The 14,099-nt window shown below is 35.3% G+C and overlaps 2 protein-coding genes across 2 annotated transcripts; one reads left to right on the forward strand and one right to left on the reverse strand.

Annotated features, from left to right (window-relative positions):
• Positions 1 to 1,916: 1,916 nt before the first annotated feature.
• On the reverse strand, positions 1,917 to 5,847 carry LOC18102668 (protease Do-like 10, mitochondrial; the record flags this gene model as incomplete). Its single annotated transcript, XM_052456491.1, has 6 exons — positions 1,917 to 2,504; positions 2,793 to 3,008; positions 3,222 to 3,305; positions 4,343 to 4,414; positions 5,105 to 5,435; positions 5,693 to 5,847. Coding segments are annotated over 6 exons (1,095 nt in total), but the record flags the coding sequence as incomplete, so codon positions are not given.
• A 5,114-nt stretch (positions 5,848 to 10,961) lies between these two features.
• LOC7473783 (uncharacterized) lies at positions 10,962 to 13,236 on the forward strand. The gene is made up of 5 exons (XM_052456260.1): positions 10,962 to 11,291; positions 11,405 to 11,492; positions 11,623 to 11,731; positions 12,034 to 12,816; positions 12,906 to 13,236. The coding sequence occupies exons 1-5, from the start codon at positions 11,129 to 11,131 to the stop codon at positions 12,984 to 12,986; spliced, it is 1,224 nt and encodes a 407-aa protein (XP_052312220.1). The 5' UTR covers positions 10,962 to 11,128; the 3' UTR covers positions 12,987 to 13,236.
• The last annotated feature ends 863 nt before the right edge of the window (positions 13,237 to 14,099 follow it).

Raw genomic sequence — 14,099 nt, forward strand, 5'->3', positions numbered from 1 at the left:
AAAAACCCTCTTCACTGTAGCAGTTGCAACTAGTAGAAGTAATGACAATTTGATAAACATATATACCAATATGAAAAACTCTTTCCAAATTGTCATTCTTTGTTTTTATCATTTTCTTCACAAGATTAACAATACCTTCAATACTAAAAAAAACTCATCATCATTGCATATATCAATAATATAAGTATCAAGTTGGTCACCAGGTACCATAAGATCTATTATAAAGAATTCATTAAGATAAAAATAAGCAAGACAAATAAGTTTTTCTTTATTGAAAGTAGAGAAAGAGTCATTTAGGTTTAAACATGTCACACAAAGAAATAACTCCGTACTCGTTTCGGTGAAACGATCATCCCAACTCATTAAGCTACATGTCAATGATATTGTTAAATAATTAACACGACTACACAATAATCTGTTGTTAAACAAAAATCAGTTGAGTTACACAATAATCATTAGGACATTACATGGATTTGATTTAACTATCAAACAATCTTAATTATATTTAATTCTAAAGTAACAAATACCCATTATATATATAGAGAAAGAAAAAGACAAAAAAAGAAAAGAAAAAGAGACCAATCTATTTAAAAGAACATGCAATATGAATCAAGTCAGATCTGAATTTGGCTTTTAAATGTTTACTGACTAATTTTATGAGATCGAGCATATCTCTTAATCTGTACATTGGAAAGAGCTGCAATTTTACAGGGATATACTAGACGCATGGAACTATGTTTTGGTAAATATTTAGGTCAAATATAGTTCGGAAATATTTTATTTCAAATGGTCGAAGTTACTAGACAAATCTTGTCAAATCTGCCAAACTAGACCTTTGTGTACTGTTTAAAACATATCTAGCTAGAGGTGGAAACTTGTTGAGATTCAAGTTGTTTTGGAAACAAGACATTTCAAGCTTTCCAATCATATATGGCAGGCCTAGTAATTCATCCAGACGAAAGAGAATGACGTGTTTGAAGCCAGAACTGAAAATCTGTCAAGAATGTGTGAAAATTAAAGATTTTGACTACATGAAAGAATTTTAACGTGAAAACTTTGTTTTTATTATACTATTTTATTTATTTATTGAATGTTGAATAATTATTTTAAATTTAAATTTGTTTTAGTCCATTAGATATTTTTTAGGGGTTTGTTTTATTATTGGACTTATGTTAGTTAATTATTAGTTTATGCTCATTAGCTTATAACCCAAAAATGATCTATTATAGTAAGTTAAAGAAGACTATATGATGTTTTTTTAACTACAAATTTCAGCAGCAAGTTGAAAAATAAAAGTATGTTTTTCTTTTGGTTATTTGTTGCAAAACAACTTTTCTTTTCAAGAATAAAGATCGTAGACTGACTTATCAAAGATTAACTAGCTTTATGGTATTATTCATATACTTAGAATTCTTAAATACAAGGTTATCTGTTATCTCCGGGTCCAAATTTTTTTTCAATAATTTTAATTTTTAGATACAGGGTTATCTCTGAATCAAGGTTCTATCAAATCTAATTTTTAACTTTTCAAGATATTATTTATTTTGTTGAGAGTCGTTTGAACATGTGATCAAGAAGTTTATAACAAGATGCAAAAACATTGTCAAGAAAAAAATAAGAAAACAAAAACTGTTGATATATATAAACTCACGAGTTATAATATTTCTCTAGCAACGTCATTTTTTACTTTCTTTTTTACTTTTTTTTTTTTGTAAGATATTGGCTGTTATATTAATATTTTAATATAAAAACTAATTTGAAAAAAAAAATAACGGGCCTCTTGCCTCCAGTTGGCTCCGCCACTGATGATGAGTGTAATAGAAGAATATCTACGGTGATTCAAAGTGCTAAAAATTATCGTCACCTTCGTGTTTCTATGGGGAATGCATGTGTGCTTGTGCACACAACAGAGGGAGTTGAACAAAATTAATAAATTCAACCACTCTACTTCTTATGATTCAAAGCCCTTCGTGACCTTTAAGCAAGGAAAACGTGTACGCTCCTTGGGAAATAAATAAAAGTACAGAACCTGAAGCCCCAGCTAGGTCACTAACAGCTTTAATAATAATGATAAGAAATGAGGGACGGAGGTTGTCGTAACACAACGTTACCGACCATGGCAACTGGCAAAACATGTTTACCATGATTCTTGCTTCTGCGATTGGATAGGAGCCTCGATAATTTCATATGGGCATCCTTATTCGAGGAATACCTAATTTGGTGATGTGAAGCGGTTATTGCGTAACCAGATTTACTCAACTTCATCATCAATCAGCTTGTGTTCTTCTAGCAGACTGCCGATGGAACAGAAAAGAAGTCGCCATTCGTACAGTAATTCTGTGACGTTTCAAAATTCTAGAAATGGCTACTTCTGCAGACTGATAATTCAATGCAATTACCCTATCATCATCCAAATCAAACCTCAAGCTCTCTGAACTACAGCCCTCAACAAGTCCGCACAGGTGCTTCAAATTGTCAATTTCTAGTCCATTGACTTTCTTAACCTGCCCATCAACACAGTTATTTGTCAGCAGGCATTTAAGCACAAATGACCACTGCATTTAGTACAAAATTATTATATAACAGAAAAACAAATACGACCACTACCCAGTTATGTCCTAACAGAAACAGGACCGACAGCCCTACACTTCAGCATTTTTGCATGACGCGACTGCTCTTTATGCCCGAACCAGCATCGTTGTGGCCCCTATAACATATACCTAACGATGCATTAGGAAAAACTTGTTCACAGTGAAAGCATATTTGCATCTAAATTGGAAATGTGATGGCACCTGTAGCTCTGCAAGACGCTCATACCCTGCATTTATATCATCCATGAGCACCTGAACCAGAAAAGTGCTTGTCAGTAAAGATGCACTAAATTCAACATGCAAAGGACGTCCTAGCTTTATTTTGCATTGCAGTCTCATCAATTTACAATACCAGAAATTATCCACCAGGAGGGAAGGGAAAATAGATAATATGATGTCATTCTGGCCCAGTTCAATATGTTAGTGAGCAAGCTTCGCAATCTTAAAAGTGAGATAGAGACAAAGGTATCCTTCTAAATTAAATCTTCCATAAAAATAGTGACCTTTTCAATTCGCTTCTAAATTCTGTCACATGTAACAGATTAGAACTTGTCTTTAAAGCTTGTCTGAAGATCCGAAAATTAATTAAAATCTATCCAAAAAGATGCGAGGTTTCTTCAAGATACAAACCCAAAGAGACCCCACAGCAGCTTTTCTTTCATAATTTGCAATTTTCTTTCCATGGGAGAATTTGCAAGCTAAAGCACAAGGTAGCTACAAAGAGATTGTAATAGCCATCTAGAGACATCTTTTTTACACAAGTTGGATGATCAATCAAACAATAAGTATGATCTAAAAGTACAAGAAAGAACATATTCATTGATAATCCAAGACTTCATGACAGAAATAACTGCAGATTTATTTGATAAATTGAGACCAAACAAGGGGAAATGTCATAATATTTGCAAGCTCCAAAAGAAAAGGAGCTAACCAAAAGTCTCTGGTGGCAGACAAGAAAATAAAAGTTTTCATTGTTGAATTTGGTAAAGTTCTAGAGCATGTTTCTCAGATCTATTGATTTTGAATTTCAAAGCTCTTATGCCTATCTACCATACAGCCATGGTGGATATGGCCACCAGCCATTAGTCTGTCCATGGATTAAGATGATAATCTTAATCCAATCCATTCCAGCACAAACAGGTTGGAAATGTAAGCAATCATGAAGAAAGCATTGATTTTCGATGTAATGGAACACAGATATGGATCACTGATCATCACTGCAATCATGTGATGGCACACAAGCATGTGCACATGTGTTAATAAAGGAAACACCTGTTACACAATTATGAAGTTGTTGCTTAAGCACGGAAGAGAATCCTAAATAAGTCAGTTCAAGGACGCTTGCTGTTCTAAAGATAGATCTGTGAAATAAAGAAAATGTTCAATACAAGAAAATAATGAGAAAATAGAACTATGACTTGCAGGTCTAAGGGTGATTACTGAATTCATGCTCTTCACCACCCCTAAAAACTCCAGCTGAAGCAATTTCATCGGGTTTCTTCATAGACACCAAGTGATCAAAAGTTATCCGCTCTCAGTTTAACAAAGGCACTGCAGAGTGCACGAGTCAAATTACAAATTAAGAGTACAAGGACAAGTCACAGGTATCAAAAAGAGCACCATGAACAAAAACATGGACTGGCAGAGTAAGAAAAGGTCCTGGAAGCATTCTAACTAATGACATTAAGGCCATGGTCTTTAAAGACCATATTACTCAGAAATGAAGCTACCCCACTGAAAGCTTTAGTTACCCGTGCTATTGAGAATCCAACGAGGTTATTGAAATAATGCACGAAGCCATCATAACCTTTAGCAGCTGTATCCTTATATCACATATAACCATCATAAGTTAGTTAAATGACTAGACTATGCCATACAATCCATATTATCCAGTACTTGCACCTTAGAAGTAATGGCATGTTACTGAAACAGTCCCCAACTTCCCTTGCTTGAAAAAAAATGATAAAGGAAATTCACTTGAACTTTTGGGCACAGATCATTAGCATGATATATCTGTCAGAGATTATCTAAAGATCCCAGTATTCAATGTTGGTAAAGTAGAAACACTCACCCCGATAAAAGTTATCATGCTAAATAGGTTGCGTGTCTTTCAAGTGCCACATTCTGCATGGCTCTAGCACAGATCTAAGAGAATGGGCACTCAAAATATATTGTTTAGCCATCTGCTAACCTGAATTTTCTCCCCACAGTAAACTAACAAATATCTGAACATCATGTGTTAAACATGGCTATCAAACTATTACACATGAGCAAGTAACCTATCACAGCTTTTACTTCATGAACAAGACATTTAATATCCATAGAACATAGATAGATGGAGACTGTAAGGTTAAACCAATAATCACTGTTAGCTTTTGCCAAAGTTAAACCAACTTGGTGACAATTCCATCTATTCATCAATGTGGTTACTCATCTATTGCAATATTTACAGAAGAGAAGACAAAATCATGAATCCTTGATGAAGCTAATAGTGACCTATGACATTAAGGATTTTGGGTGAACCAGATACAATTGTAGTTTAAATGGTGCTGAGTAACTGAATAAGTAATACCATGACTACCAGTTCCATCATTTGTTATAGGTATACCGTCAAATGCAAGGATAACATCATCTTTTTTCAGGACTCTACGTGCATCCGACAGCGGATTAATTTTGCTCGCAAGCACCCCTGTCATTTCAGGGGGCCGCATACCAAAGTGCTTTCTTAGTTGAAAATTTTCAGTTAATTGGCACGATAGACCCGTACAGCAGAATCCAACATATTTTCCACTTTCTTTCACACCAGATATAAAATGTTTGATTACAGGAACAGGAATTATATAGCTGAAAATACAAAAAGAAGAAAGGAATTAGCTGGAAATAGTATTTATATGATCACAGGAAAAAAATGAATAGCAAAAGAAGTAATGCCACTGCAAATAACACACATGTTCCCTATCAATGCCAAGGAATCAAGGAAGTGAGGAACACAGCATCAAGTTAGATATAAACTTCATCGCCTATCCTTAAATAATTTCAGAAGAAATGGAAATTTTAGATGATTTATCATCCCAAGTAAAACAATAGTGAATAGAACTCACCCAATATTCTCATCACCTGATAGGTTCTGGAAAGCCACACCAGCAACTTTATTTCCCAATATTGCTGGACCACCACTATTTCCTGGATTTATGGCGGCATCAATCTGTATTGCCATTAACTGGGATGCTCCATGTACATGTTGTGTTGGTTCGTGTCACACCCCAAAATCAGTATGTGACCGGCACATGATTGAGAGCATATAAGTACTACTTTGACCATGTTAAGCCTCAACCTGTCAAACTAGAACACCTTCTAAACAGAAAAGATTTAAATAACTAAACAACATAATCACATTAATATAAACCATCCATTCCTCTGTACAACCATTTCAAAACATGCACTCAATCTATAGAAATTACAAAGTTTACATCATATCTTTATACAATCGAAATATGAAATAAAAACAAAGTCTCCAAGATATACAAAAGCAAGCTCACACAACAAATCAACATGTAACTTTAAACAGACATCCAACTTGTTCTTGCTTTAAAGTTTATATGCCTGAAATAAAGATAATTGCACAAAGGAATGAGTTTTCACAACTAAGTAACTAATCAATATAAATATATCTAAGAATGGTATGTTCAAACACACATATAATGGTTTATTCAATGTATTTTCATACTAATGCATAACCTATCACACTATTCCTAAAGTATAACAATTCACATAATTGGTACAACATTTTGAAGTTGTGTGATGGTCGGTCACACCAAATACATTATCTGCACACTCCGCATGCACAAATCAAATACATCATTTGCACGCTCTGTGTGCACACATCAATGCATCCCCATCAAATGATACCAAAATGCATACATCACAATTCATATGCACACACATATATCATAAACATTATTCTTAAAGATATAATTTATATAAATTACTCATAGCTATTCAACAAGTATGCAACCACAGTCTTCAACCAATTTCTTACAAAGAAGCAGTATGTGGGGCTTCCAAAATAAATAAACACATTTCAATACATAATAGAATCAAATTCCAATTCAAAGGATAACAATAAAATTTGATAATACATCATCAACTGTTATTTACAAGCACGGACTAAAGTGTAATTCTCACAATTTAAGAGCAAAATCATAAATTTCAAAAATCCAGGGACCAAACTGTGATTTTACCATTTTGAACCTTAATAGATTTTCCAGAATTTCAACATAAATCTTTCTATATGATTCTTATATATTTATCTATTTTCTTTCTAATACTAACGCTAATTGAGTTCTTACCCAAAATTCATCGAACACACTAATGAAGCAAAGTCCCATATCAATTCATATCGATGTGCACATAATATTACATATATACGAATTATTTCAACAAAATCATTCACATGAGTAAATCAAATAGAAGGAGGCTAAAAAAACTTACCCAGAGTTAAATAACTATATGACCATTTGTGAGATAAGTTTTGAAGAGAATTTGCAGCAAACGAGAAGGAGAAGCAGCTCACTGTTTTCGGAGAAAAAAACCAAAGGAAAGAGTAAAATATATATATATATATATATATATTAAGTTTTCCAGTTGTAATTTTCGCAAACATACCATGTTGTTGTCTTAGAAATGGCAAATGGCTAGCTTTTTCCTGAACACACTCAACAGAATTTACAACTCCATGAGCATCTCATCTCAGATACTATTAAGAACTATATTTTAATATATTTGACATATAATTATTTTAATAATTTAATATAACTTAATTAATTTAATAAGTTTATAAATAACGGTAAATTTAATATTAAAAAAAAAAATCAATTAAAAAATATAAAACTATAATGAACTCGCTGACTTCATGAGAAAACCAAGACACAGCCAAAATAATTTTATAAAAAAAAAAACATAAGTTTTAAAAAAATATAAAAATATTATTGTAATAAATAGTATTTAAGTATTTTTATAAGATATATAAAAATAATATTTTTTTAAAAAAAATAGTAAAATAATATTTTTTTTTAAATAGTAAAATAATATTTTGTTTAGCAGTATCGTATAGCAAGTAAAATAAAAAATAAAAATCTAAAATAATATTTGTTTTATTTTTAACTTTTCACGTCTCCTGGGGATGCTCTAATAGCTTTCATTGTCTCCGAAAGAAAACTTTCGCAACAAATACCCATGTAACAAAAACATTTTTGCTGACACAAACATGAAGCAACAAGAAATTGTAACTTTGAAGAGAAACCCATTAACAAGGAGGGTAAAATGATACATATAACTGGTAGAATGAGCTTAATGGAACTATAATAGTCTACTATGGTTCTTGAACTAGATAGAAGAGAGAGGTCCAGAATTAAATACCAGAACCCATGGTTTCACGCTGGGACTTATTTTGCTATGGAAGGAAGTAATTGGGGCTACTTGAAACAGTAAGAATTTTGACTACTGATTCCAATGCAAGCTCTATTGCAGAATATGCATCGCTCAGTTTTGGTTGTTATGCCTCCTCTAAATGATTAATAGCAGCTTCTGCTGCTGCGGCTGCGGCTGATGTTATATATAGCTGCTGCTGTTATTGTAGGTGATGGTGCTGCTGTTGTAGAATAGAATGAAAAATTATTGTAAAGGAAAGGAATGGCTCTGTGTTGGGCTGTTTTCGAATATTTTATTAAATTTCATGATACAAAAGGGGAAATGTATCTTGCTCTAAGCAAAAAGTTACGGTTTCTGATAACAGAGGCGGTGATGCAAGAGGAAGAGGAGCATAGCTTCCTCAATGCACGATCTGATGAGGACAAGCGTTCCTGCTTGGCCTTTACCGGGCAGCTGCAATCACTGCCTCTGCAACCAAGTTTTGTCCCTGTAAAGAGAAGGGGGGGAAGGAGGGAGAAGAAGGTTGTCATTAATCGTAAGAGGATTCAATTTTTTATCGAGTACGAGAGCTGATGATGATTTGCGGCCCAATAAACCAAGAGTATTGAGTTGTGTATAGGTTTTTTTTTTATCGGAGCCCATTTTATGAAGCAAGCTCTTTACCAGAAACGGGTTTATATTGGGCCCAATACAATATGGTCTAGGCCTGCTCACCTGCTTTGCCACATAGAGTAACCAATCATAAATCATTAAGATTTGGTTTATAAAAGATGGGTGATCACACGTTTTTTTACAGGAAATAATAATTTTTTTATATTCATATGTATAATTTGAAAGAATTCTTGTTAGACCAAAGTTCCATGCCCAAAAATTATGGTTTGCACTATGGACTCCATGTAAATTAGACTTGCATACCTTTCTCTTAGGTATTAGGTTTTATACTATTTTAATCCATTTTTACTCTTGACTCATAATGGCAATTCCAAAAATGCCAGCGAGAATGCCAGGAACAACCAACGAACTCCCCGCTTTAGCAGTGGCCATTCCACATGCAGTCTTAGGGCCTCCAACAGTAGCATTTGATGCAATTAGCTACAGTTTTTGGTGGAATTGAAATAGCTTTTCCAATCCAAGGATCACAGCAAGATGAATGGCGATCTAGACCAGAGAAAACATGAAAATGCATGGCGCGGTACTGTTGATCACATTCCATACTTTTCCACTTGCACCAATCACAGCAAAACATACATGTTTATCAGAAAGACATTTGAAGGCGAGATATCTTTCTACCAGATGACTCACTGTTCGCGCTTGGTTAAGTTGATGAGCGGAGGGAAGGGCCAGGTGAAGAAAAAAGAAGCTCCAAGGAAAGGCTGCTTGGAAAGCAATTCATTGACAAGCAATGGAGTTCTTCTCTAAAACAAAACATGGTTAGCCCTCAACCTCATGCATAGGAGGAGCAATCCAGGTCCTTTATGGTAAATGCAAACCAACTAAAGAACAGAGTTCTTCTCTAAAACTCAGCTCACCTGCATCAGAATCATAGCCAAAGCGTCGCCTCATGGTGCAAGGTGATTGAACTGGGTTCGAAATACAGATGGTAGGATACCTCCTGGAATTGCAGAAGAACTTTGAAAAGCATGAAAGGATGATCAATTGATGTATATCCATAGGTTATTGTTATGGACATCAAACAGTATAAACAACTACTCCTAGCACTAATCTAAAATAAACACTACTGTCCAAGTAATTTTACGCAGGATGTGTAACAAGTTTAAGTTCAAGAAAAGATAATTTGAACATGTCAGACAGTTTTGTAATAGAAATAGACATAATTTTGACTAATACTAATGGATCATTTCATTGTTATCAGCATTCAGCCGAGTAGAAGTTATGCCAGAAAAAAATCCAGAAGATAATGTTTCAATTTTTGTTTTTTTTTCTTCTTATTTAAAATCTGTTTAGCACTCATTTAAGTCCATAATATATCAAAACAAAATTTTCTCTGTAAGTTAGGGTTATAACAGAACTTGAAATAGTTTTTTTTTCCCCTGTATACGGTATTTCAATAATTTTCTTGCTGGTTCCCTAAATTTTGAAGAAACAAGAACACCCCATGAATAAAAACAGTGCACCTGTAAGCAGTCATGTATGGCTGTAATCGCAAACAATTTCGAGTAGTGAACTTTATAAAATTGTTAGTCCCCAGGAATTTCACAAATCCCAAGATTTCACAATTCCAAGCAAGACCACTTAGTCCCTATGCACACTCATCAATTGATGATTTCACAAAATTTAATTAACATGCTAATGCACTTCGTGGCCTTGATTTGAACAGCTCTTAACTTTAAAAAGGAAGAAAAAAAAAACCAGAAAATAAATGAAAATCAGATTTGGGAAATTATCAAAATCATATCAAATTAAGTTCGAATGACAGGGAAAAGTAAAGGAAAAAAAACAAGATGATAATGTATTATATTCAATTCTCGTTTCCATTTAAATATTTTTTAATGCAGTAGGAAAATAAAAAAAAATGTTCCTTTGAGATCATTGGCCCAAAAATAACCTTAATGTAGTTTGACTTTCTATGACCAATGGAAAAAGAAGCAACTGGGCTACTTGGAACAGGGATTTCACATGTTTATGTTATCATTTCATTTTGCCCTTGTGTCTTTTGGGTTAGGTCACGACATGGTCCTATAGATTTCTAGACTTGAATGTCTCAAACGGGAAAAAAAAAAAAAACATGTATCAACTCAAATTGGGCGGCTGGATGTTTCCCGTTGCCCTCCTAACATTCCCTCAAACGTAGAGTGAAATTACACAAAGATGCCAAATGTATAGGCTGAAAGAATCTGTCCTTCTGTCAACACTTGTTAATAATTGATACCCCGCTGCTCGGGAATTTGGTGGCCTTGTGTTGGACTGGCATGGACCCAAGAAGACATTGCCGGCCATGGCTCCACTTGGCAGTCCCTACATTCACCTTCTTATATTGGAATATACGTTGCCACTTCGTAAGTAGTGAACCCGGCATCTCTATCCTTGCAAGCCGTTTCATTACCTTCAGGAATAGCAAGCTGGTTTCAAAGTGAACGCACAAAATTATGAAAGGTAGCAGCAGGAAAGTCCCAGGCATGCCATTCATCAAAGGAAGGAAGGACAGAGATGAGGATCTTCTTCTGTTCAAGGAATTGCAAAGACGCGAAAAAGACCGGCTTGCCTGTCTCCTTCAGCCTGTTTCTGATGAGTTTGAGCCTAATATTGCTGGTAAGTTCAACTGTGCGTAGTCTTAACAGAAATGAGGTCTTAAGAATGAGGATTTAGTTATTTAGTACATGCTCTTAGCACTTGAATCTCTTAACTTAGTCTTAGAAATGCAGGGAATCATACACTCTATAGAATTGCATCTGGCAGGAAAGGTTCTGTATACGAATCGTTTGGCGAAAACGATAAAAATGATTATGACTGGTAATCAGTATTTCTTGTCGAGTTTCCTTATCATTTTAAACTCCATGTATGTGGCATTAGCAATTGTCTGTGTAATCAAACCAATTTAGTATTTATTAATTTGCATGTTGCCCTGTTTTTATGCATGAAGGTTGAAAACGCCGCCAGCAACTCCTCTGTTCCCTTCCCTAGAAATGGAAGCGAACGCCCCGGGAAATATTGTCCAACGGGAGATACCGATAATTCAACCTCTCTCGAGGGTATGTTGCTCTTGAATTAGTAAATCAAAAGAAGATAACTGTTATGCCTATATCTAAGACAAATTGAGAACTAGTTTTCCTCTTGAAAAGGAATTTAATGTCATTATGACAATATGAAAATGGTTTGAACTGATTTTTTTTTCCTAGTCTAAAACCATTTCTAAAATCTAATGTTTCATTTCCAATTAAGCATTAGTAATCAAGGCGATAAATGATTTAAAACAAGGTGTACTTCTGCTGTGACGAGTTCAGAATCATTATAGTGATGGCCTTCAAGTGATTAAATGTGTTCTTCTAAGCAGTTTGCAGACAATACAGACGCATTGAAGGGAAGTACTGTAACACTAAGGACTCCAAATTCAAAACCTAATAGGATCCCTCAAAGATCAGTAACCCCAGGTCAAAAACAAAGAATCTCAACATCAACTGAAAATAAGAACAGCAAGGTAGCAGCACAAATTCTGAACCAGAAAATGGCCCAATTCACAACAGATCCGAATAGAAAAACAAATGTGATTGCAAACTCAGCCAAACCCACTAACCAAAAATCAAGTCAAACCAATTTCCTGTCCTCGAACCTTTCCAAGGATATAAAAACAAAGCCTGAAAATAGAGGTGTGTCGCCTTCTGTCAGGTCAACAATTGCAGCTCAAATTCCAGGATTTTCCAATGACACGCCTCCTAATCTTAGGACAGATCGTGCAACTTCTGCTACTAGGGGCAGACCTGTTGCAGCCAATCCAACAGCGTCAGTTCGTCAAAAACAAGACCCCGCTCCAAGGCCACGAAGGCAATCCTGCTCACCAAGTGTGACAAGGGGTCGAAAAGAGAGCAATGAAGAAAACTTGACCACTTCAAAAGGGAAAACTGTAACAGGAAATAATGGAGCTCAAATTTTCGGAAGCAGAATGGTAGACAAGGTAATGAATGCTAGAAAATTGGGAGCTGAAGAAAGAGAAGCCAAGCCAAAGCAGCAAAGTGCTACTAAATCTGCTAATAGTAGTGCTAATGCAAGTCCTAGTCATGGTTTTGGCAGGATGATGACGACGACTAAGAGCCAAATGGACATGGCTTTCAAGCATATGGTATGGTCATATAGCACATGGTAGGATCTAGCTCTTTCTCCAGAAAATTCATACTCCGTATATTAATGTAATACTTTGTTGGTTTGCAGGTGATAGCAAAAGATCGGATCAATTCTCGTCACCTTGGCATTACCTCTGGCAGAAGCTGTGGCCAGAATGAGCTCGACTAGAATCAAACGTTTGCTATTTGCATATGTATATGTAAAAGCTAAGAAGACATGCAAAACTTAAAAGAATTCTGGGATTTTAGGAGAATTTATTAAGTAATGATATACTTTACGAAGCTTTTTTCCTTAACAAAAAATAAGTTTTCGGAGCCAAAACTTTTGTTCTTTTGTTTTTCTACAAGTCCATGAAACATTTAATTTGTAAAGCGGGTGAAATTTTATTTTTGTTGCGGCAAATATATCCTTGAATTTTGATATCAGTTGCAAAATTCATTCTGTAATCCGGATTGCTGCCCTGAAATCACTTGTTAGTTCTTGAAATGGCAAAAGGGCAGGAAGGCCTAATTGCTTTTGTAAATCATCCCTTCAATATAAATTTCCTTATTTGTCTACGCACAGTTTGTGTAATAAAATGGTGGCCGGTGACCATAAGAGGAGAACCGCGTAGGGCCAGGTTGTTGGGGATTCCGACCGGTGATGTACTGATATTTGCTCATAGGAGGGTAATGCGCACTGACACAATATTTAACGTGGTTCGGCAAATCGCCTACATCCACGGGAGAGAGTCTATATTATTAGAGATTAGAGAAAGGATACAAAAATACATGTAGAGGAGGAGGATTACATCCACTCAACTCAACTCATCAACTCTCTTGCTGCACTTGCAGCTGCTGCAATGGCAGCAAGGCTGCTGCCATTGCAGCTCTCTTTCTCTTCACTCTCTTGCACACACTCACGTTCTCTCTCACTCTATTTGCTCTCAAAAACATGCCTATTTTATAGGCAATTCTTGGCAACTTTCTCCAGCAATCAAAGGGGACAATAGGTCCCGAAATCATGCCACTAATTGTGGCATTAGTGATGCTTCCACTAAGCCACAATTAGTGGTGGGGTATTGCCACTAAATGGCAATATCCCAACAATCACCCCCTTTGCCATTTGTGTGGGCAATTGTTTTCTTGCTTCTTCAGCACAAGCTTGCATTCTGCAGTTCTTCCAAGCTTCCATTTTGAGAGCGTCTTCAACACAACATTCCCCTTCGAGCGTATCAACCATGCTCGGTCCGGAATGATTTTTCAAGCCTTACACCAAGGCTTGCAACACCCCCTCAAACGA

Source organism: Populus trichocarpa, chromosome 10 (genome assembly GCF_000002775.5).
Source record: "Populus trichocarpa isolate Nisqually-1 chromosome 10, P.trichocarpa_v4.1, whole genome shotgun sequence".
In the NCBI taxonomy this organism is placed as follows: Eukaryota; Viridiplantae; Streptophyta; class Magnoliopsida; order Malpighiales; family Salicaceae; genus Populus; species Populus trichocarpa.

What these genes read in the sequence shown, in the direction of transcription:
- LOC7473783 (XM_052456260.1), top strand. Translation starts at nt 11,129, where the DNA reads ATGAAAGGTAGCAGCAGGAAAGTCCCAGGCATGCCATTCATCAAAGGA. An exon ending in GATAAAAATGATTATGACTG is followed by an intron (nt 11,493 to 11,622) that starts GTAATCAGTATT and finishes TTATGCATGAAG; the next exon opens with GTTGAAAACGCCGCCAGCAA. An exon ending in ACATGGCTTTCAAGCATATG is followed by an intron (nt 12,817 to 12,905) that starts GTATGGTCATAT and finishes GTTGGTTTGCAG; the next exon opens with GTGATAGCAAAAGATCGGAT.